The sequence below is a fragment of the Vicugna pacos genome, chromosome 11, assembly GCF_048564905.1.
Source record: "Vicugna pacos chromosome 11, VicPac4, whole genome shotgun sequence".
NCBI lineage: Eukaryota > Metazoa > Chordata > Mammalia > Artiodactyla > Camelidae > Vicugna > Vicugna pacos.
The window spans coordinates 79,735,104-79,759,815 of NC_132997.1; the positions used below are offsets into that span (position 1 = coordinate 79,735,104).

The window sequence follows — 24,712 nt, forward strand, 5'->3', positions numbered from 1 at the left end:
AGGGTTAGAAAAACAAGCTATCTTTGGATGGCAACAAGAAAAGTTAACTCTGAGATGTCCCTCCAGGGTGGCGGATGGGGACAAGGCAGAGGAGGGTGAAGTGGGCAGGGCAGGGGGGTAGTGAGCTGAAGGCAGACACTTCCATCACCGTGTGGTTCTTGGCTCCCTCTGCCTGTGGTCCACTGGCCAAACTAAACAAACTTCCCGCTCTATCCCATGAGGCAGAGACCGGATGGAGCATTAGGAGGTTCTGAATCACAGTCTTCAGAGTGACTTAAGATTTCTGGGACATTCACTGACTGCTGCCACAGATGCCATCAACTTACTCTAGGTACTTGGCACACAGTGGGTGCTACTTAAATGCTGCCTACGTCTATTATGCTCTCCTACCTTCACTCCATGGTTCCGGCTGAGATGTGTTTCCTGGTCAGTCCCACCCATTTTTCAAAAACAGAATCTGGCAGTGCCCTGCCTCATGCCCCAGGTACCAGGGGTTCTTGGACTCTCAGCATCACCTAGGGAACTTGGCAAAACGCTGATTCCGGTGCCCGACTCCTTCAGATTCCACTGAAGTCTGCAGTTTAGTCCAGGAACCTGGACCCAGGTGATACCACACATGACCTGCTAGAAAGGCATGCTTACCAGCTTTTACCTTGCCATCCTCTCTCTGCTTCCCAGACCATTAGTGTGAGTATGGGTGTGCTCACGGATGCCTGTGATGTAGCTGATGCCACCTGGACCACGGATCCCAAGCAGGCTCACCAGCTTCTACCAAGCCTACCTTCCAACAGTTTGGTAGGGAAAACAGTCCACTTGGGTTTTCTTTAACTTTCCATTTGGAAAGGAAGTGAAAAGCCATCCTCCACCAGGAGTGTCATCAGTCACTTGAGGGAGCTTTAAAAATAGAGTCGTATTGGGCACCATGTAGGTTCAAGGTGGGGTCTGGGCATTTGACCCAACTCTCCACAGGATTCTGATGACACCCTGTATTATGAGCCAAAGTGCTGGGCCCAAGTTCTCAACCCAGGCTGTACTTTGACAAGCCTGAGAGAGGGGCTGGGGCTTCTGAGGAGGTGGGGCCCTCCTTCAACCTGACCAACCTTGTGGCTTCAGGCTGGCCCTAATCATTTCATTTATCAAGAGGTGCAGCAAAAGTCCTCGGATGTTTGGCACAGGAAGTGAGCAGATGCTGGGTAAAGTCTAGCATCCTTGGGAAGGAAAGAGATTCCTCGGAGAAAGCTGTCCTCAGTGGAAAGGCTTAACGTGTCCTAAAAGACTAGAACTTCTTCTGTTTAAAAGACAACCTCTTTCCTTCAAGCCCAAAACTTCACATTACTCCCAGGCTCGACATTCTTTGCACACACCAGCTCTCTGTGAAATAAGGTTTTGTGCCAGAATCCACCCTGTAGCTGGCTTTCAAAGGCCCTTTCTGGAACTCTGCAGGCTGCTTCAAAGATGGGCCAGAAATATTCTATTTTGCTATCTTTTAAAGTTTCCTGAAAGCATAAGAATAAAAAGGGAAAGCTTCCGCTCGTCAATAGGAAACCCACCCCCTCGCCAGCTACTGGGAATCTCACAGATTTCCTGAAGTTAAAAACAAACACCGTGACCAGTGCCTTCTCCTTGCAAGAATTTAATTCGTCCTTTAATATAAATAGGGCAGCATGAAAGGCCAAGAGCCCCACTGCTTTCTGCTTCAGAAGCAGCTTTGGTGCATAAAAGATCCCCATTTCCCCTCTGAGTTGTTGCCGCTGGATAAACAAGAGGCCAGAAGGTAATTTTTCAGTGAACTTTCTCCTGGAAGCAAAGAGGGGAAATCGGGGGTGGGGGGAGATTTAGGCTTGGTTGTGGCTTCTGGAAGCTGGTTCTTGGTTGCTGGGGTCTCTTCAAAGCCATCAAATGAGGATGAAGATGGGAAAGGAAAGGCACAGGTGACAATAAATAAAGGAAATTCACCCCGACTCTGGAAACAAATCCCTGTGGAATGGGGCACTTGGGGCTATGGTTGGAGACCACATGGGCCTGGGAAGGGGCAGACCCAGGTGCTGCTCAGTCAAACCCCAGCTCAAAAGGAGGGCCTCCTATGGGCTTCAGGGCCCCATCACAGACCAGCCTTCCACTGTGAATCAACCTTGTCAGGCAAAACTGTCCATCTTCTAGAATACTCTGAGGCCAGGTGAGAGCACTCCTGGAGTAGAGAGAGGATCCTTTCTTCAGTTCGCGGTGAGCCCCACACCCCTGAGGAACCGGATGCCCTCTGGGAGGCACGGCCAGCTTCAGCCCAGGAGGCAGTCCTGGGGAAGGAGCGCCTGTTCTTGCTTCCTCCTTGGCCTTCTGCAAGGGTTACCGAGGCAATGCCAAGAGAGGCACTCCCAAAGGGCCAGTGAAGCCACAAATGGAGGAGGGAGCGGCCTCCCAGCACCGCTGAAGCAGGCCTGCAGCCCAAGGCCAGCTCTGACCACAGGCTCTGCTGGCTGCCCAGGGACTGCCGCCCGGCAGTGCCAAGGTGGCCTCTCCGAGGCCTGAGCACTGTGCTTGCAGTCTGTCCCTGTGTGTCCCGGTCAACCGGGCCTCTGTCTGGCTCTTGGGTGATGGCCATCTGTGTGGCCAGCAAGGCCTACCAGAAAGGGGGTTTCTGTGCTGTGAGGGAGCCCCACTGGAGCAAAGAGCCGAGGGGATCGGGGGGCCTGCGCGTGGGGCTGGGTTTCTACAGCAGGTCTTGCTTCCGGGCACACCGTGCTCTAAGATCGGGGCCCTGAGGAAAACTCAGGGCTACGGCACCCCTCACCTCGCAGCTCCACGACCTTCTCCGAACAGAAGCCAGGCTGCAAGCCAGACCCCAGCACCCGGGTACCAGGCTCTGCCCTTTGCCTCTTTCTCTATCATCTTCCACCTCCAGTGTGTGACTCCAAGTCCCAACATACTGGTGGTCAGAGAGACCAGCTGTGGGGAGAACAACCTGGGGTGAGGGGCCGCTGAGCTTGCACCTAGCATGATGTGTGGTACCCACAGGGTTCAGGACACAGCATCCTGGGGGAGAAGGCGGCGGGGGGGTACACCTTGAGTGAGACCTGTGGTTGGAAAAGCGGTCAATTTAAACTTTTCTCTGCCACTGAGTACCCACTTTTGTGCAACAGAGACATTAGCCTCTTGGGGCTTTGAATCTTTCTTGGTCTGTTCTCCAAATAGGATAAAAATGGCAGCCACAGTGGGGACCTATATTGTGCAGGCTGCAGATGGAAGGCTGCAAATTCCCACCTGGTCCCCATCATTTGGTTGCAGATGCCTGGGGCCAAGGGTTACTGGAAATCAGGGTGCAGGTGTTAACATAGGTTCCTGTTAGCATTCCTGTACCTCCTCTGATGATATTCAAGTAGAGATTGAATCTGGGATGTAAAAAGAATCACACCCAAATTATGTCTGCATTGTCTGCAACTCAGTGTTCAAAGAGTTCTGTTATCACCTTGGCCACTGGTAGTGATCCAAAAGTAAGCTGCAAAGAATCAGTCCCCAGATCCAGACAACAGCTTCACCAACAGGCCCCAGTGGCATGAAAGCAAACCAGCTTCGGCTTGAAATTTCATTTCCTCTGTGCTATAGGATCTGGCTTCCCCTGCAGGCTAAGCCACGGCACCCTACAACGCCTGCCATTTTCCCAGGACAGGGCTTGCAGATGCCCCCAGGGGAGTGGACATGCGGGATGCCCCGAGTCCTGGCCCTCTGGGTCCTGGATGCTCTACAAGATGACAGCTTTTGGGGGCAGGCTAGAGTGGTCTGAGGGAATATGGAGGGAGTACTCGCTAATGAGTGCTGGGGCATTCTTGAGCATCTCATAGAAGGAGTCTACCGTCTTCCGGTAGAGACTTCGCTGCAGGACGAAGGGCCGGAAGAGGTTAAGAGGCTCAGCCCTGCGCATGGCCTCAGGGAGCCCCATGGCCTCGGGCACCTTGCGGTTGCCGATGAAGAAGTGATGGAGCTTCTTCTCCAGAAGGCTCTTCTCCAGAAAGCGGAGCAGCTCGTGCAGACGTGCGTCGAGCTGCCCAGCCTTCCAGTCGGCGGGCCGCCGGGCGAGCAGGAGGTGCAGTAGGGCGGTCTTCAGGTGGTAGTTGCTCAGCCCGCTGGGGCCGGTCAGGCAGCTCTGCTTGGAGAGCAAGAAGGAGGCAATCTGCAAGCAGCTGAGGTGGCAGGCGCCCTCCGGCAGGGCCTTCGATGTCATCCTTAGGAAGTGGCGCTCGTAGACAGCAAAGGACAGGAGCCAATCGGTGCTCGATGCCGAGGTCCCGGGGCAAGACTCCCGGGGAAGGTGGGAGACAAAGTACAGGTCGGAGTCATCACACTGGATCACAGGAATCAGGTTGAAGGGCATGAACTTCCCTGAGCGGAACCTGATCTTGAGGGACCCTGGGGTGTCTAGCTGGCCAAAGGCCAGGTCGAACTCATACTTGTGGGCGATGCGGTGCCAGGCTCTGGTGAGGGCTGTCTGGAACCACTTCATGACTCGCATCGTGTCCAGGTAAGGGGAGTCTTGGGCGCACAGGGGGTCTCCTGCCTCACTGCTGGGCTGTGCCACGTTGTTCCTGCCGTGAAGGAGACACAACATGTCCTCCCCAAGCTTGGTCTTGCCGCAGATACAGCTCAGCGTGTCCTCGTCGGCCCGGACGACCTTGATCTGGCCATACCCCTGGCGATCCAAGGGCACGGAGCGGCTGGAGCACCAGAGCTCTGGGTGGAAGTGGTAGGGCTCCGGGGGCATGAAGGGCACAAAGAGGTTGCACAGCAGTGGCTTGTTGACCTGCCAGTTCTCATACATGCTGTCCACGCCGATGAAGTCCTCCACCTCCATGTCTGAGTCCCGGCTGCACAGGCTTCTCAGGGCTTCCAGCAAGTCATCCACGAAGCCTTCCACAAACTCCCGGGTGCGGGCGGCGTCGGCTGTGGCCCCTCGGATGCAACGCTCGTAAAAGTGTTCGAGCGTGGCCTTGTTGGGCAGGGTGAGGCCCCGGAGCGGGGCGCCCTCCAGGCCGGGCAGCTCATCTTCATCTGCGCCCAGGCACTCGGGCGAGGGTCCGTCCTGGTGGTCCTGCCGCCACACCTCTATCACCAGGAAGAGGATCATGCAGAGGGTGCTCCACAGGTCCCAGGCAGCACGGCTTTCGTTCTGCTGCTGGCCCTCCTCCGCCACCCGCTCCAGCGCCTCCTTCTCGGCCGCCAGCCGCGCCACCTCCTCCTCCAGGCGCAGCTGCTCCAGCTGCAGCTTCTCCTGGTGCGCCTGCATCTGGCGGATGATCTCCTCCTCGTTCTCGGGGACCGTGGCGTTCTCTCGCGGGAACAGCAGCGGGTGGTTGATGATGGCCGTCACGACCACCAGGCACACCCGGAAGAGCCCCAGCGCCATGGCGGCAGCTTTCCTGGGAACAAGGGGAGAGACCGCTGGTCACACCGAGCTTCCCTCAAAGCCACTTCTTCCCTAGTAGGTCCCTCCCACCGACCTCTGCCCCACCGAGCTGGTGAACCCACCCAACCCACGGTCTAGCCTTGGGAACCAGAACCCCAGTCCCACACCAGCAGTCCTGGCTGCACAGCCCACAGTCTTGGAGTTATTCCTAGCTGCCCAGACAGTCCTCTTTCCCGTAGCAGCACCCCACTTTCCCTGAGAACCAGACCATTTCTACTCCCAGGCCTTACTACTCCGGTGGGGATGAACCCACCCCCAGCTGCAGGAGTATGGGTATCACCTAAGCCCAAGATTACTCCCTGCTCCTCCTCACCAGCCACAGTGACAGTTTCAGGATGAGCTTATGACCCTCACTGTTCTGGCCAGTGGGAGACGGAGGTAGGATTTGTTGGGACCAATGGGGAGAAAGACTCACTCTGTTGCCTAGGGTTGTTGAGGGAATAAGGATTACACCTGCTGGTGGCTCTCTAGCTACCTCAAAGTAGGGGTGGAGGTGTGTGGGTCCACCAGAGAAAGATGCCAACATGGAGGAAAGCAGACCTGCTGGACCCAGCCATGCCTGAAGCCATTACCTCTGGACTTTTTAGTCATATAAATCAATACATTTCCTTTTTATTTAAGTCAATTTTAGTTGTTTTCCAACACCTGAAACCAAAATAGTCCTGAATAAGATATCCCCTCTCCCTACAGTGAATGCCTTCCAGGGAATGCTTGCTTCCTCAGTGCAGAATAGCCTAGCGGTTAGGAACAAGACGGTTGGGTTCCAAAGCCGGCCCTGCCACTTACTGATCAGCTGTGTGACCTGGGGCATGTTAACTCATCTCTCTGAGCCCCAGTTTCCTTACTGTACAAATGGAAAGTCGTAGCACCTAGAGGGTCATTGTATTGATGGAAGCACTGATCCATGAAAACTGCACACACAGCACAGGGAATGGTGCACAGCGTATGTTCACTGAACAGCCGCTGTTTTTGAAGCAGTCTGCAGCTCTTCCCCTACTGTAAACTTCTGATCTGGAAGACCCCACCCCAAATTCAGACACTGATCTCCTGGCTACTCCAGGGTCTTTCACAGGACCATCTAGGAGACAACCAGACTGACTCAGTCCGTGGTTTTCCTCTCACGAGTCATCTGAACTTCAAATCCGACTTCTTAATTGTGAGAGGGGACACGCCACTCCTCCAGGATAAACGGATTTCTAGGTCTCAAGTGACTTTTGGGGAAGAACTAACCCCTTACAATACTTGCTATTCAGACTGTGCAGCTGCAACATCTCCTGGGAGTTTGTTAGAAATGCAGATTCTCAGCCTCACCCCAGACCTACTGAACCAGAATCTGCATTTTAATACCATCCACGTTACAGTCTCACATTGTAAGCCTTATATTATACCCTCCCTTCTCCCTGGCAGAAATCTTGGTAAGTAACACCTGGCTTTTTCCACATTTGCTCCACCTGCTTCCTGCCTGGGACCTCAGCTAGGAAAGCAAATGGCCAAAGGAGGTCATTTTTGGACAACAAAGAACACAGAGGGGGTTCCCCCCACAATACATGCCAATACCCTGATAGAAGCCCCATTCCCTGACCTTGACTTTGCACCATGAAAACCACCTGTTCTAGTTCTTACCCTAATGGTCAAGAGGCAGGTGTCTGTCACCAGTTACGGACACTTCTGCAGGTGCTATCTGCAGTGCCATGATACAGATGGCCTGAATTGCCACACTGGGGCAAGGCCTGCTGCTCAGATGTGACTCCGCCCGGTTGCACACGTCAGCAGGAGTGAAAAGGGTTGCGGGGAAGAAGGTCTAGCAGCAGCATTCAGTGTGGAGACACATTCAGGCCTCAGAGGTGAACTCACTCGAGGAGGAAATGGAGGACGGGAGAAAGTGGAGGAAGTCTCAGACCAGAAGGGAGGTGGTGTGAGGAGAAAGTACAGGGGGCAGCCAGCCAGCTTTCCTTCCCCAAGACAAGGAGCAGCTTGCTGGATTATTGCAGAAACAGGTCAGCCCTGGTTTCAACGTCAGAGAAACATCAGTGGAAAGTTTGGCCAGAGTGATTCAAAGTAAAACTGTAAGGTGGGCTGATTAACATGGATCAGAGTTTTAAGATAAAGGCGAGGAGTACTAATAGTAGAATGTTAGAACCAGGCAGCAGCCAGTTAGGAGATAATATGGGGGTTGTGAGGCCCGTCAGGGCCCCGTGCTCTAGGCAGCCACATTCGGGCACAGCAGGCCCGGACACGTCACAGTAATAGCCCTTGTCAACACCTGGTTCCAGCGGTCAGTTTCCATGCCACCTCAGGGTAGGATGCCACCAGCTGGCGACGGTACCATCCCCAAGTCCTGTGACTGGGAAGTCCTTCTCCTCTCTGCCCAGTAGTTTCTACAGGACTACCTGTGTACACCCTCATGCCTGCTGGAAGATGATGGCCTGTACTGGGGCAGGCAAGGTTCAAAACCTCCCAGCAAACGGGAGCAATTGACACCGTGCATGGGGGGGGTTAAGAGGATGGACTCTGGAGGAGACAGACTGGGTTAGTACCCAGCGTGTCCACCTACTAGGTATGTGACCTTGGTCAAATCATTCCACTTCTCAGAACCTCGGTCTCTTCATCTGTAAAATAGGAATAGTAATACTTGCTGTTATAAAGGAAATAATGCAGAGGAAGCACTCAGCAAATGCTTGCCTCTGAGCTGGTTTTCTTATAAAAGGGAAGCCTTGATGGGATGGGAATAGCCAACGCACCCGCCTGCAGGCGTTGGTAATGCAGTGGGCCAGGCAGATGCCCCTGCAAGGGACCTGGGCACGATGCAGGCAGCCACGAGCACACTGACAATAGTAGGTTACAGGCAAGACAACAGGAACACAAGGGAAGCAGAAAGGAGCCCGAGCTGAAGAAGCAGACAGGCCTGGGTTTGAACCTTGACTCAGCTCCTTGCTGAGGGGTCCAGGGTGAGTCACTTGGCATCTCTAGGGCTCCACTGTTTCACTTATGAGATGGAGCTAATTGCAGACCCCCCTTCACAGGAAGTAGGGGTTAAGTAAGACCATGCATCTCAGGTGCCTGGCATACAGCAGGCACCTTACAACACCAGCTGCTTCCCCCTTGGCCTCTGTGGGCCTGTTTTCTCATCTGTCACACACACCAGCCCTGCCCAAGGAGGAACACACGCTCAAAAGTGCTCTGAAAGCACAAAATGCTCCCCTAGGACTGCGGGTCCCTTGGCATGCCACTCCGTCCACCCTGCCCCCCAGCAAAGGGGGAGAAGTCTTTGGAGCTTTGGCTCCTCCTGCAGGTGGAGTTCCCTCTGACTCACTCCCCACCTAAACCACCTCCTCCCTCCCAGGGATGGGATCCTGGCATCATTTTGCTCCTGATACCCTCTGTGCAGGCTGGCTCTGCTTGCAGCGCCTAAGTGACGGGGAACAGGGCGGTGGCTGCTCAGTGCCCACAAGGTGGGACCGAGTTTGAAGCCTCCACTACTCCCCCTCCTCAAACCAAGTCACAGGCAACACTACCCTGGGGGCTGTGGGGGTCAGAAGAATGAGGGGAGAGAATCCAGGTGTTTGGACTCCTGGAGACCACAGGGACAGGACAGAAGCTGGGGGCCTCAAAAAACCATAGACATATGCACACACATACACTCCTCACCAAAGGGCCCCTTTCTCCCCAATTTCAAGGGTTTTTACCTCTGCCTTGGCCCAAAGCTGTCACCTCTACAAGGCTGCCCCACACCTGTAGTCTGAGACATCCAGTTTGACAATAAACCTGGGTCACTTGGAGGGCTTTCGTTGGTCTGCTTGCCAGGAAGTCGGCAGGAAACCTGCCAAGTTCCTCTCCACCCCGCCCCTGCCCACAGAGCGTGGCAGCCCATGCAGGTCACGGCTAAACTTAGCCTGGCAAAGGGCCAGGGTCACGAGGGCAGCAGGGGCAGCGACAGAGGGTTGCAGGTGGTCGGCCCCAACGAGCGGTTTACTGAGACACTGACTCTGAGCCTGGCCGGAAGCCCCAGGCCCTGGGAGAGAAATCCCAGATGGTTCCTCATTTCTGCAGGTCCCTCACTCCTGTGTCCCCCAGATCGCCCCAGCACCCCCACTACAGCTTAATCCAATGAATGCCACTAAGAGCTGGCTAATAGCAACACGCTTCTGTTTATCACGCCCTCACTAGGATGTGCTGGGCACTGCACACAGCGACCCCTGAAAACTTCTAGGCGGTAGGTTTTATCCTTCTTTCACAGGTGGGTTAAACCAAAGCTCAAGAGATGTAATTTTCTGGCCACACAACTAGAAAAGGCACAGCTGGGCTGAGAAAGTCTGCTCTATCTGCCTCCACCAAAGCCCAAGTACTTCCCACTGTGCTGTTTACAGAGCACCTACTATGTGCAAGGAACATGCTGGGGGCTACAGGGCCTGCAAAGATGAGCGGGGCATGATCCTCGGTGGTAAAAACACTACAATCCACATAGGAAGCAGATAGCCTGTAAGAACCCTCACAGGACAGAATGAGCTGTGAGCAACAGGCTACAAGGTCACAGCATGAGAGTTTCATTCCTGTTCTTTTGGGGGCCCCTCCTGTCTGTAGACCTGCTCGGCGCCCACCTGCTTGGCTCCATATCCACCACGCCCCCTCCTTCCTCCAGACTGAATTCCTCCAACAAACTGAGAACAGCAGGAGCCTGTGTCCAGACCCACATGTTCATCAACACCCCTCTGCGCGTCACCCACCTGCCCCCACCCAGGGCTGGCTGTTGACCGTGGCCTCAGCAGCCCGGGCATCTTTCTCAGCAGCCCAACAGCTTCCAGGACAGTGCTTCTCAAAATATGGTCACAGCTCAGCATCACCAATGTCACCTGGGGACTTGTTAGCAATACAAATTTTCAAGTGGAATCCCAGGCCTACTGATCAGAAATTCCAGCGAAGAGGCCAGCATCTCCAGGTGGTTCTAAAGCCCACTCCAGTCTGAGAACCAACCCTTCCCAAGCCAGGCAGACCTCCGGGGAGGAGGAGGGTGGGGCTCCAGCAGTGTCACTGCAGCCCAGATCCTGGAGCTTGCCAAGGGTTTGTCCCACGCCCAGCCCGTCGGATGCAATTAGCTCTACTAATTACAACAGCAAAAGGAGCTCAGGCCCTGGCGTCACCTTCACAGCTGAAAGGAATCGGAGGTAGGCTGATGGCAGGGGAGGGCACTTGTAGACCAGGCCTCATGGAGTGACTTGAATCCCTTTTCCATTGCTTAGGTTCTGAGCCCCTCAAGAAAGAAGGGGCCAGGGGAGAGCCACACTGTCCATAACTGTGGGCTGAACCCCTCCTGTGTGCCTCGGATTTGTGCTAGAGTTTCACAGTCCTGGCAAATGAGATAGATACACATTTTGGGGAAATAAATCTACACATTTAAGAAAGTCAGAATTTAGAGCTGGACTAATCAAAGCCCTGTTTTACAGATAAAGAAACCGAGGCCTAAAGGGGAGACACACTTGACTGGGAGGGTGGGGTGAAGGTCGAAGTGGGCCTGGCAGGCTGGATATCACCCTGTGGACCCTCACAGACAGGAGAGGAGTAGTGAAAAGTGGTGATGTTTTCATTAACAGCCAACAGGAAGTACTCTGCACGTGTTTTATCATTTAAGTTTCAGAACACCAGTTAGGTAGTTGCAACATCCCTATCTTGTGAAGAGATTGATGGTCAGAGAGGTTCACTGGGTGGCCTGTAAGATTCTCTGGTCTGCAGTATGCGACAGTCAGCCTCCCTCCATCCGCCAGGGGCTGATGGGAAGCTGAGTGAGCCCAGCTACCTCCCCCTGCCCAGTGGCACCTCCCTGGCATCACTGCCAGTGGTGACCACCGAAACCATCAGGTTGGCTGTCCCCTAAGCTTCCCAGGCCTTGGAGGAACAGGACTGTAAGTAAAGAGAGGTTGAATGTGGAGCCAGAGTTTGACCCTGAGTCTTGGTTTGGAGTTTGGCCCAGGAGCAGTCTGTTCCTCCTGTGGTCCGGCCTGTCTCATCCCCAATTCCACACTTCTCTCAAGCAGAGCCCACACCCCATGCTGGAATCTGACCACCTTCCTGGCCAAGAGCAACAGCACCCACCAGTCGGGGCCAGCTCAGGGGCCCCTCCTCCAGGTCTTGCTGCAGGCCAGCCTCACCCTGAACCCCTGTGGGTCAGGCCACCTCCTTGCTCTTTACTGTGTCAGTTTACCCATTCGTCCCTGCCTTCCTAACTATGGTTTGGGCAGGGTCCCAAAGCTGAGGCTGAATATCACCACCAGCCCCCCTCACCTCCTCCAGGCACCAGGCACGGGGCTGGGCACCTGCAGGCACCCAGTGTGCCAGTGGGAGTTAGCTTCTCACACACTTAGGAGGAGAGGCCGGCTGTGCGAGGGGCCGGCCGGTCTCCACACACTCCTTCCTCGTTGGCCGACTCAGGGCCAGGGGACAGACAGACTGAGCACGGATGGGTCCGTCAGGGCAGCTCTGCAGAGAGTAGTTCCCACCCTTCCAGGACAGGCTCACGGGCTGGAGAGAAAGGCGCAGCAAAGACAAGGCCATAGAGCCACCACTGGGGCATCTCAGGCTAAGGTCTCTCTTCACCTGCACCCCAAACAGGGATGGGAGAGGGGATCTAGCAGAGAGGGGAGGAGAGAGGGAGGCTGAGCAGCACTGGGGGTGAGAGCTGGGCGCTGGCAGGCCTCAGGCCTGGGCAGAGAGGGACAGGCCGGCAGAGAAAGGAAGTGAGGAAAGAGGAAGGAAGAGGACCGACACATAATAATTGAGAAAGTGGGTAGAAAGGGTGTGCTTCTGGGCCCCCAGTGTCTTTGCAGGCCCCTGGCATTTCCTTCCACCCCTCCCACTAGACAGGACCTCTGTCCTGTCCTCCAGCCAGGCTTACTTTCCTGGGACCTGTCACCCTCATGCCTCTGGGCTCCCTCCCTCATCTCCTTTCACCTTCCTGGGGGCAGGAGAGGCGGTGGGGGACATGCCTGGAGTGGGGGTGGCTTGGGGAGGGGACAGTTCCCCAGAGTAAACAAGCTTGGCTGCAGGTGCTGGGACCTGGGTGACACAGACTTTATCTAAGCGGAAAGCTACCACACTGCATGCTCCATACACCCAAAATGGCACAATCTTTTTCACTCCCCAAAAGAGAAGCCAGAAATCTGGATTTTATCCAAATTCCCCAGTTTTACAATGTCATCTATTCTTTCAAAAATACTTTAAAAACCATGGGAGCCAAATAAAACATGTCAGCGGGCCCCCCAGATCCTGTGGGCCCCCGGCCTGCAGCCCCTCATGTGCCTCCTCTCTCCTGCCCACTGCCGCCTCCCCCCGCCCCCACCAAGGCCCCGTCAAGCATTCCTCAAGGCTGCCCTTGGCCCTGGGACTCTCCTCAGTCTTCCCCCTCAGCCAGACCACCACCTGCTAGTCCTCGGCACCTAAGGCTCCCTCCAATACCCCACCGGCTAGACTTTTCTCTCCTAGCCCAGTCCTGACTCTGTTCCAGGGCCTCCCAGTCGGCCCCAGCAGCCACACTCAGAATCATCATCGCCAGCATTTACGAGTGCTGACTAGGTGCCAGGTCTGCGCCAGAGGCTTACATATGCTCCGCGTGCTTACACATGCCTGCACATGCCTTCCCCATGGCCTCTCCAGGAGCTAGAAGAAAGATCACCTGGCCTAATGGGTGTGGACTACGCAGAACTCAGACTACAGACTAAAGCCTGTGGTCGCCAGGACCAAGAGCTGGACCCCCTCCGCCCCTCCCTAACCCAGGGGAAACCCAGGGGTCAAGAATGGGCCCTGGTGAGGGTGAGGGAGCAGGACAGAATGAGGGAGAGAGCAGAGAGGAGAGGCCCCGCCCCGACGCCCAGGGAGGTGGACCTACTGATGGGCCCCTGGGAAAGTGTCCACTGCAAGGGAAGCGGCCTTTCCATTGAGGGGAGCTCAGCTGTCCCCCCATGTGGCCACACTGGCCAGACTCACAGAGGGTGACCGGTCACACCTGCCAAAGCATGAAGTTTTCTCAAGGACACTCTCAGAAAAGGAAGGGATTTCTGAAAGTCACCAGGATGATGCCAGCCCCATCCTCTGGACCAGGGTCATGCAGCTGGCCAGCCCAGGTGCAGGAAGGACAGTGGCCTGGACTCCACCGACAGGGTGGGAGAGCCCACATCCTTCCTGTTCCTCCAGCACAGCTCACGTGTGTCACTTGGCGGGCAAGGGATGGAAAAGGCAGGGAAGCCATCAATCTCCCAGGCTCATGGCGTCCTTCTGTCCAGGCATGCTGCCTGACTTCCCCACAGCAGAGGCCCTGACCCACAGGGTGTCATGGAAAATCATAGCATCTTGGGACAGACAGAGACAGACAGACAGATACACTTACACTGAGGCCTGGGGTTTCAGAGGCTAAGGGATGATGAGAAGGCCTGTAAGTCACAGAGACAAGGAAAGGCTCCCCTGGCAGCCCTGAGTCGAGGCCCACACCCCCCTTTCTCTCATCCATACTTCCCAAGGCACCTCGAATCCAACAGTCACTGCAGTGGGTCGAATGGCAGCCCTCAAAAAGACAAGCCCTGGTGCTAATACTCGGACCCTATGAATGGGAATTTGGAAGAGGGGTCTTTACCGATATAATTCAGGATTTTAAGATGAGACAGATCTGGATTACCCTAAATCCAATGACAAGTGTCCTTATAAAGAGACAGAAAAGTGGAGGACTGACAAAGAGGAGAAGGTGATGGAAGACGGAGGCAGAAGCTGGGGTGCTGCTGTCCCAGCCCAGGAAGGCCTGGAGCCACTAGAAGCTGGAAGAGGCAAAAGAGGATTCTTCCTTAGAGCGTGGGCCTTCGAGAGTAGCTTGATTTCAGACTTCTGGCCTCCAGAGAGTTCTCCAGAGAGAACTATTAGAGATTCGATTTCTGTTGCTTTATGCCACCAGGTTTGTGATCTTCTGCTATGGCAGCCCTAGGTCTGAGACCAATGCAGCCTCAAAGCACAATGCACCCTCCTCTCCCTTACCAGCTCTCCCACTGACTTTCCCATTTTTAATGGGCCTCTCCAGTGTCCCGAGCCATCGCCGATGCAGCCTCTGCTCTGCACCAAAGCCTGGAGACCCCACAGTCTTTGGGCTCTCCCTCCTGGCCTGGTGTGGACCTTTGGAATCAGCTCTTCTGAGGTCTCCCTAATTCCCAGCCACCTCAGGTAGCTCTGGCCCTGGAGGGCTCCCTTCACTACTTCAGGGAGTTTCTGTCCATAAGACAGAGTCTAAGTCTGATGTTCAGAGCCTGGTCACAATCAGCCTCGGGGACCCCTCGGTTCCCGCTTGCCTGGCCCAGACACTGCAGATTATCTACCGTGCTCTGAACCCCCTACTCTTCCCCACCATTCCCTGCAACATCCATGCCTCACATCTCTCCTGCCAGAACCCCACCCAACGGTCCTCACAGCCATCTCAGAAATCACTTCCATACAGCTTAAATGGTAGAGCACATGCTTAGCATACACAAGGTCCTGGGTTCAATTCCTCAAAAAATAAATAAAAATAAGAAATCGCTTCCAAAAGTGTTCCAATCTCCCCACCCCAACTCCTGAGACAAATCCTTCTTTCTTGAAAGGGATAGAAGAACAAGGGGAGGGAGACAGCATCTTTATTAAACCCCTGAGTATAGGCAGGTGTCTCCTGTAGATGGTGTCTCCACAGAAGTGTCCGTAGCAGGGACCCAACAAAGGCTGGCTCCGCACGCCTTTATTCTTAGTTCATCTTACTGGTGCAGCAGCCCTGTTTCCCAGGCAGGAGCCCAAGGCGCTGAGAGGTTGAGCAGTTGCTCAAGGTCACACAAGTAGGAAGAAAGCAGAGCAGCCAGACCCCTTGCTGGGCCTGTGGCTCTGGACCCCACTGGCTCCTCGGTGTATCCTGTGCTGCCTGAGTTCTGGTCTTACTCCATTGCCTTCTTTGCTGTGAGCTCCTCTAGGGCCCGGGTGGGCCTGTTTGCCATGATATTCTGCAGAGCGCCTGGCAGAGACCAAACACAGGGTTGTCTGCTCACTAAGGATACACGCAACCTTGGGGACCCACCAGCTCACACACTGCACATGGGAGACGCCCACTTTCTAAAGAAAGCCTCTATCAATGCCCGCCATCCTTAGGAAGGATGCACTTCCTATAGCGAGTGTGCACCAAGGGCCTCCCTTGACCCCAATTCCCAGGTCAGATTCCTAGACCTGAAACCACAGGGTGCGTTTTAACAACAGAAGCACAGTGCTAACCATTTCCCACAGCAAAGCAGCCCTCGTGACTGTCAGACCTTGGCTTGACTCGAACTACTGTTTCTCGGAATTTCCCCTCAGCCTGTGGGCCCCGTCTCACCCGCAAGAGTGGCTACACGGAGGGAATACAAACCCACCTCTGCGCAGGTGTGCCAGGGCTCCCCAGACTGTCCCCATCTCTCCCTTCACCCGGTGTTTGCTACACGCCAGGCCCCCAAGCAGAGGGGCAAATGCTCAGGACAAGCCCCACTTTTGCCCCAGGGCAGGGAGGGCGGTCTGGAAGAGGGTGCCAGACCCCAGCAGCCACACGGGCTTCCTGTGGAGGGCACTTGAGGGGGTGGGGCAGGAAGCAGAGAGTAAACACAAAGGACAACAAAGGGAAGACAAGGGCCTCCCTTGCCACGCCACCGCTCCTTTTCTCAGAGCTGAGCTGGGGATGGATGAGGTTAAATGGACGGTGCCCAGCAGCCACCTTCCCTGTGATCCCCGGATAGGAACATGGAGAGCTCAGCCCAGGATGACTTCCTGGCCTCTCAGGCGTGGGGGGGTGGGCCCCCCGGGCTTTTCTGTGAGATTTCTGTGAGAAAGGCAGATTCTCCACTCTCTCCCTCCCCACCCATTGCCTTACTCCTGTTACCCACGCCTTACTCCTGTTACTCACGTCCTGGCTCAGAGGGATTCTGGCCCCAACACGGTGGACTCCCAGGCAGTGCTCCTACCCTGGTCCCCTGAGGCTTGGGCGTACCTGACACAATGCCTGGGCCCCAGCTGGGCTGGGAGACAGGGAGAGAGAAGGGGAGGAGCGGAAGCACTCTGGGCCTTCTGCACACACACACTCAGTCACTAATGCTCTATGCCTGCAAAGATCTAAAGACCCCTTTCATCTTAATAAAGGGGAGCAGCAAGAGACACAAAGGCAAGAGGGAGGCCAACCCAGCTGTAAAAAACTTAAGAGTCTGCGGTTGGCCTCTTGGCTGTGCTCTCTGCTGCAGGAACCTGGGCTGAAAACAGAGCCAGCGTCTGCCCATCCTCCCACATCAGGACTGCATCGGTCACAGCAAAGGTCTCCTCCCACAGGGTTAGCAGTGGGCCTATACTGTAAGGCCGGGAAGTTAGAAAAATGACCCCCAGAATCATCAGACTCCCTGGGAATTACACAGAACAATGACCTACAACCACATGGTTTTCTAGCTCCGGGGATGGAGCGATGATGAGAATGTGTGGATGCCCGTGCTCGGTCCTGGTTCCTGCCAGAGGCTGCGGCTGGCACATAGGCATCCCTGAACCAGTGGCAGGTACACACGGGTCAGGCTCGGGCGGGTTGCAAGCAGGCACCGATAATACTGCCAAGTTCATCTGGACATCCTCCCGCCCCAAGGCTGCCCAGAAAGAAACATCCCAAAGCTCTTCAGCTCAGAAGAGCTTAACACTTTGCAGAAGCTTAGTAGTGAAGGGTCCAAACTCTGGAATCAGAGACCTGGGTTTGAATCCTGGCTTTCCCACTTGCTGTGACAGCAGCATCTACGTCATGGCACGCTCATCACACGGTCGTGCCCTGTAAAAGCCATTGTTACTGGCATGAGATGGGAATGGAGCGGAGCATTCTGGATGAAGTAACCTCTAATATTTTTTCCTGTGCGGCACCCTATCAGAAAAGCAAAGTGCTAACAGTGGTAAGGGCCTTGGGAAATCTGAGCAAAAACCCTTCCAGACACAGCCCCGGAGACAGATGACAGCCACATTAGGTCTGGCTGGACAGCCTTCATCTAACTGTAGGCTGACTCATCACCAATGTTGACCAAGATGACAACCCGGGAATGAACCCTGATGTAAGTTATCTGACCCCCCAGCTGCCCCTCCCCTTGGCACCCACCTCCTCGCTGGAGATCCCCATAGAAATGGAAGATAAATGGAGGATGACAGGATTTGATGCAAATTATGTAAGAGAAGAAGAGAAGGAACCTTGGTAGAGTGACACAGAGCAATTCTCCCCTTCTGGAGAACACCAGACAAGCCGCATGGCCCTGACACCCATGGGAGGGTTGAATAGCAAACAATGTACTGCATTCACTGAGATTTGAGCATTGTGCAAGATGCTTTATGCTGCTGTAATGTCCTCATGATAAACCTCTGAAGGAGGCACTATCCTCATAAAAAAACTGAGGCACAGAGAGGTGAGGCCACTCCGACAACATCACAGAGCTGGGGTTCAAACCCAGGGCTGTCCAACTTTCAAGCCTCCAGTGTTCCCATGGTACCCTGCTGCTCAGTGACCTGGTACCTGTGAAATATTAGACACGCACTTATGGGCTTTCATTCTCTGTACTGTTTCGGGAAAAGCAGGTGACAATTTAGGTGAAATTTGAGGTAGGGAGTTAGACTTAAGGAACCCATGATGTTCCTTCCACTCAGAGATTCTGGGAGTGTGACCTGGGATATCTGAGATGGCTTTTCAGCTGAAAAGACAGGAAACCTCCTCTGAAGTGGATTAGGAAGAGAGCGGAGGCCCATCCGACCCTGGGCGGTACTTTTTTGGGGTGAGGCAGTGGGGAGAAAGAGGCATGGATGCATAGGGTGGGTGCATTCTGGGGCAGCACACGAGGGTGGGGCCAGCATCCCCGCTCTCTTCCCCTCCAGCCCAGGCATGCTGCCGTCCTGCCTCCTCAGCGACTCTGGAACAAAGTCTCAGCAAACAAAGGACCTTTTCATGAACTTCAGGCGGGTCTCCTGACTGCTACTAAGAAAGCTATTGAAACAGGCTCCCAGGAGAACAGTTTGTTATGAGCACGTGGTTTTGTACCAACAAGCAGGGCCAAAATTATGACTACGCCCTCCCTGTGGTTTGATGCAGGTTGGTAGGAGACCCTCCTGCATCCGCTGCAGCCGGAGGGGGAAACTCCAGGACAGCCTCAAAGAGGAGCCCCTCCTCCTGGGCAGAAATTAAGTGTCCCTCTGTGTTATTCATCTGGAAGTGAGTCATCTGAAAATTGTGGGCTTTGATTTTTTTTCTAGGGACTTCCATCTGAGGATCTCAAAGTTCTCTGAATAGCATTTAGTACTGGCTGTTACTGTCCCCATTAAACAGACAGAGAAACTGAGCCCTGCCTGTTAATATCACAAAGCAAGTCACAGCACGAGGGGAACTGAGGTTGGTGGTCTGCTTGGTGTCTTCTCACCTTTGACCCTCAGACTTTGTGGGACTCTGTCCCTTGGCAGGACTCTGTGGACACCCATGGCTGTCCTCTAATACCACTCCCCAAATCTCTGGTATATCTCAGACATTCCTGAATTCCTGTACAAACTACTGAGGAGGAAGGGATTCTATAGGTTTTACTTAGCCCACCCAGAAGTCCATGAGGAATGCCAGATGGATGAGAGGTGAACTCTGAGACCTTGCTTCTATTTCCAGCTGCTACAGACTCTTGCTGGAGTGAATTCTGGACATGCCACCTCTGTGTGCATTTGATCACAAAGCTCCCTGAGGCCACAGAAGCCCCAGCACAGTGTCCATCACATCATAGGCGCAAAATAAGTACATACTCACTCCATTAATGAACAGTAGTTCCCTCTTAAGTCAGCCCCATAAGAAAGACGTGGATATCCATGTTTCTCACTTTCCTTTGGTGGCGCTGGTGAAGAAGGGATAGCCACTTTTCTGATCTCCCCAACACCGCTCTGGCCTGCTCTTGCCCTACCCACTTCAGGGATAGATTCAGGCTGTAGAAGGGAGGCCCAGAGTCACGGAGGCCACCAGTAACCACTTAGGAGTCATGCTTTTTGCTCCAAGTTGCAGCTCAGAGAACTAAACCAGATGGCAGCTGTCAGCACAGTGAGTTCCCTCAGGCCAAATCCAAGGCCTGAAGACTCTCCACCAGCTGGCTCACAGCCCAGCCCTCTGACCTGCAGCCCTGCCACCCTCCCCCGAACCCATCCTCCGAGAAACACACCTGTGGATGTTATGCCTCCGCCTCCAGTGGGCCTTCCCTTCAATATGTGTCTTACAGTTGGGTGGTTCTCGTTTCTCCCAGTTTAACTTAAGGTGGAGGAGTTGCCTTGGGCAACAGTGATGTCACCTGTGATGTGCTTCCATTCCGCTGATGTCATGGGTTGGGCCACATGAATGAAGGGGGAATGTGCTTCCTACAGGAAAATGTCACGGGACCCAAACTGCTCAGGAGGATCTTGTACACCTCCTGGGCTCCACAAATGATCCTCTTCCTTCCCAGAAAACCTGCTCATCCTTCCTTCCCCGCTGGGTGCCTGTTCCGGCCATGCCTCAAACCCGAATTTCCCTCTCACAGTGTCGGTCGAAAAGTCTGAACGGACAGCTTTGCCCTTGGCTCTGAGTGAACTTATGCAAGAGCCCTGATGGTCTCCTTCTCACCACATGGGGTAGTCTCGGTCCCTGTGGCCTTGCCCTTAGCCCAGGCCTTAGAGGCAGCAGTGGCACTAATGGGGAAGCCAGGGTCCCCATGTGGCAGAGAATGCAGATCCTTGATTGACCTCTACTGTTTTTAAGAGCCCATCTGCACCAGGCACTGTGCTGAGTGCATTCCAAGCAGGCCCTATGAGGAGTCATCCTAATTTTGCATATAGCATTTACCCCTGTGGCCTGAAATTTTACAGTAATTATTTAACTTATGCAAAAACAACTCAATGTAGCTGGGAGCTAATGCTTATAAAGCCCTAAAAGAACTAAGTAAAACAAAACAAAACAAAAGAGGACAGGGAGAAACCCTACTGGTAAATACTGCCCTTGAAGCACTGGCCAAGGAGGGACACACAGCATACAAGAGTACTGGTCTACCTGGCAGGTCGGTCAGTCTTGGTCGGTCTCTGTCTGTCTGTTTGTCTGTCTCTCTCTCTCTCTCCCCACCCCAACTCTCCCTCTCTCTCCTTCCTTCCCTCCCTCCCTCCCTCTCTCTCTGTTGGTGAGGGGGCCACAGAAGGGAACAGACCCCATGCATGGTATTGGACCATCACTCCCGTCCTCCTTCCCCTACCCTGATCTGAATCCAGCTTTGCCAAGCACAGGTTGCCTTCTGATCTTGGGTTTCCCACATGGCTTGCCAGGATGCAAGAAGCAGGTATCATCTAGGTTTCATCACGGTCACAAAAGTCTCCCTTTTCTCTCAAATTCATACACTAGTAATCTTATTTGTACACCCACTTCCGGGAGTTCTCTCGAGATGACTCAGTAGCCTATGCCCAAACTATTCTGAAAACTGTGAAGATAGAGTTTCTGAGTGGGCACAGCCAAAGGCCAGCCCCTGGGACAGGTGACATAATGCAGGTAAACGCCACCCTTCCGGGCAATCTGCTGGGCACCAGCCGACCCTTTCCAGAAGACATGATGACTTTCTCATTGGCTGAGAGGCCTATTTTGTTTAAAAATACTACCTATGGACACCATGTAGTAAAATGCCGTTTCAGCTCATGAAGCGCTAAAGTGCACAGTGTGGAAAATAAGTGATCATATATATGGAGCCGTGAAATGGAGTTTGGAAAGGCTTCCCGGACGAGCTCGGGGCGGGTGTATGCAGGTGAACAGCACAGGACAGGGATGGGGCTGTGGGGTTGCAAGCGTCAGGACAGCCTGTCCGGATACTTCTTCCGTTGTCCACTCCTGCGGGCGTTCTCTGCCGAGGTCAGAGGCCCTGCATGGCTCTTTTCCTCCGCACCACGCCCTGGTAGCACTTACTCATCACCTTCATGCCAGGCCCTAAACTGGATTTGCCACCTCACATGCCCAGTGATGAAGAAGGAAAGCCATCTGAGGCTTGGGCCAGGCCTCCTATCAGCCACCAGGGCCAGGCCTGCCTCTTTCTTTCCTTTCTTCTAGTTGCCACGTGAGTTTTCCATCTTCCTCTCTCTGACGTGAGAGCGGGTATGACTTCATTTGACACAAAAATAAAAGAGCAACCTCTCTCCTCTCTTTCCCACAAGGGCCCCCAAACTAACTAGCTTTTGAAGCTTAACCTACTTCTTGCTCTGTGAATGCTCAGTGACTGGGGCTCAGTCTCTAGGCTTCTGAACACTTTACTTCTCTGTGCCTCAGTTTCCTCAACTATGAGATGGGGATATCGATACCTATGTCACTGAGCGACCGTGAAGACTGAATGAATTAATACAGGCAAAGTGGTTTTGGAGAAAAAAAAAAAGCCTGGCAAATGTTAAGCCCTCAGTAATTGCTGGTTATCAAGAATTCAACTGCTGTGTATGGTTGTACGTGGTGTACTGCTCAAGAACAGCGGGCTCGCCTCGGGGGGTGGTGAGGATGAATCCAGCTCACGTGCAGCTTGCCCAGCTATGTGCCTTGGCTCTGTCCACCCAGATGAGGCCTCTTTTTCTAAATGGTACCAGGATGCCAACCTCTTACTGAGAGGAAGCGCTTTATTCTAATTCACACAAAGGATGGAACAGGCTAGCAGCAGCCTGGGAAGTTATTATTATCAGCTTTCAGCTCTCATGGCTATGTCCTCCTCCCTGCGCAGCAAGACTAGATTAGTCCCAGCCACAAGTAAGGTCCGGCTTCTCAGCTGCCCATTATACCTGGAGCACTAGCCCCTCCCTTAGGCTGCTTATCGGGTAAAGCCTTCCCCAGGAACCCCCCCTCACTGGGGTTGCCCTACTACCTCATCCCAATTGAGGGGAGGCTCCACCCCAAACACAGAGCCGCAGAGTCTTGGACTCTGAAGGATCATCTCCTTTGTAAATGTCGATGGCCATGTGTCTGCTGACAGTGATGGTGGTGCGTTACGTACAGAGGAGCCCCACGGTCAGCAGGTTCCTCCTTATTCCTGGGTGAGCAGGATCTTTCTCCTGCTTCTTGCACCCAGTGAGTCTCTGAGGCCAGACAGAGCAAGTCTTCTCCTTCTCTCAAGTGACCAAGTTGGAGATTCCTGAAGGCCACAGCCCCGTTCCCCTAGGCTTCTCATCCCTGGGGGAAATACTGCCATTTCATTCCCTTATCCCTCACAAGAAGCACTTTTCAGATCCTCCATGACATTCCCTCCCCTCCTCTGCGGACAAGTGAGAACAGCGCTGTGCACACCAGCCTCCCTCGCAGACTGCACCCTCTCCTTCATACAGAGCCCCCCATCTTCCTTCTTTTTATTCACCCTGGAGGGTCCAGGAAAGAAAAAAATACAAAACCAGGTTCCTCCCAGATGATACCTTCTCAGGTGAGCAATTTTGCCAGAAGCCTCTACCAGAAGTTTCTCCCCATTCTTGCCCTCAGATAAAAAAGTTCACTCACACACCCTTTTCTTTGTTTCCCTTATGGGTGCAGCAGGACGGCGCTGCAGGAGCCCAGGAAGCCTTCTTGGTAAGGTAACAACTTCTGGGACAATGGCATCAGGTTAAAAGTTCAGACCCTTGCCTCCAGAAAGCCAGAGCTTGAAACTGCTGCATCTTTGAAAATTATGGAGCTAGAGGATAGCACTTGAAACCAAAGCCTTTTCCTTGGAGAGTCAGTATAACCACTGTGTGGTTACCCACAAGTGGAAAGTATGAGGGCAGGATGGCCTGGAGCAGCAGCAGCACACAGGGAATTAAAACACAATGAAAGCCACTTAGGCACTTTGGCTGGAAGGAGGACTCAAAAGCACAGCCTATTATGTCATTAATAAAAAGGTGATGGGCAGCAATTCTACCTGTTGACCTGCCATTTTCAAGGCTAACTTGGACCTGTGAGTGCACCCAGCACAGATTAGCTTCTCCTGGCAGCCTTTCTGAGGTCCAACTGGTTTGTAAAAGGGAAGGGCCCTGGGTCAAATCCAAAAGAGGAACCAAAAAACCAGAATAAGACTCTGCAACTGATTTAGATCCAAAAGGCCTGGGTCCAGGATCCCCCAGTGTGGTGCTCTTCTAGCTCTGAAGTGGGGTGAGGAGATGGTTCTCATTCCAGGCTGAGGAGCAAAAGACAGTGTGGTCCCTGAGAGGTTCAGTAAAATATTTTCCCTTCCTGGGCGGCAGCATTTTTTGTTTTGAAAGAGGAGTATTTTTGGATGGGAAGCCCAGCCCTAGGGTTTCTGAGTCCCTCTCTACTCGGCAGCCAGGAAGGCAGAAACACTGGGAAGGGGTCGGGGATAGTTTAGGGGTCAGGTGGCAGAGGCTAACTGCAGCCCCAAGAGAAAGTTCCGCACACGTGGGGTCTCCTCTACTAATAGCTCGGAAAGAGGAAGCGGCGGGGGCCTCATCTGGCCCCAGGAACCTAGTAGGTTCATTAGGTTAAACCGAGAAAAAAACAGGCTTCACACCTACTCCCTCCTTCCAGGAGGGGAAGGAAGGAGGGTAAAGAGCTGGCTAAGGAGCGGGGCGACCCGACCAGTCTTTCTGCCTTAGCCCTCTGCTCAGACCATCGAAAGTAACGGATCGTCAGGGCCGCTGAGACAACAACGTGGTCTCGCTTCCGGCGCCGCGGCTCGGGGCGCCCGGAGGAGGAGCTGCCCGCTGCGCTGGGGCTGCAGCAAAGCGCCGCGGCTGTCCGCGGCCCGGGAGAGGCTGGGGTGCAAGTCCCCGCGTGGCGCGAGGAGGGACAGGGAACCGCAGAGGACAGGCTCCCTGCCTTTGCTCGGGCGCCGTAACAGGATCCCCCAAGTCAGCCCCAATCTGGGGGGCCGAGCGGGCATCCCGCTCCAATCCGCCATCTCGGGTGCAGCTCCCCCTGACCCCTCTTCATCTTTCCAACACACGAGATGCTCAGGGAGGACGCAGAGCCTCGCGGCTGCGGGCCCGGGACTTACGTTTAGCCTTGGTCCGTGCTCCCTGGTGCGAGAAGGACCGCGCGAGCCCCGGCTGAGCACGCGGGTCCCGGGCGCCCCGAATCAGCTGTCTGGCGGTGATTGCGGCGGAGCGTCCCGCCTGGCAATTAGAGGGACGGGGGCAGCGATACCCCGACCCGCTCCCGCCTTCTGGCCTCCATCGGCTGGGCTCTAAAGGGCTTTGGAGTTACTCATTTCCTGGATGTCAAAGAAACTTTTCCTCCTTATAAGAACA

At 54.2% G+C, this 24,712-nt stretch overlaps 1 protein-coding gene across 4 annotated transcripts; it reads right to left on the bottom strand.

Annotated features, from left to right (window-relative positions):
* Positions 1-1,617: 1,617 nt before the first annotated feature.
* Positions 1,618-24,671, bottom strand: ITPRIP (inositol 1,4,5-trisphosphate receptor interacting protein). 4 transcript variants are annotated; one of them, XM_031682650.2, is made up of 2 exons: positions 24,460-24,671; positions 1,618-5,408 (listed from the first exon to the last, which is right to left on the bottom strand). In XM_031682650.2, the coding sequence occupies exon 2, from the start codon at positions 5,393-5,395 to the stop codon at positions 3,737-3,739; it is 1,659 nt and encodes a 552-aa protein (XP_031538510.1). In that variant the 5' UTR covers positions 5,396-5,408; positions 24,460-24,671; the 3' UTR covers positions 1,618-3,736. The 4 variants fall into 4 exon arrangements, 3 of the variants coding, with proteins under 3 accessions (XP_031538510.1, XP_072827939.1, XP_072827940.1); XM_072971838.1 differs by lacking the exon at positions 24,460-24,671 and adding an exon at positions 19,660-19,764; XM_072971839.1 differs by lacking the exon at positions 24,460-24,671 and adding an exon at positions 16,374-16,498.
* Between the last annotated feature and the right edge of the window lie 41 nt (positions 24,672-24,712).

Coding starts and splice junctions, on each gene's coding strand:
- ITPRIP (XM_031682650.2), bottom strand. CDS start 5,395: ATGGCGCTGGGGCTCTTCCGGGTGTGCCTGGTGGTCGTGACGGCCATC.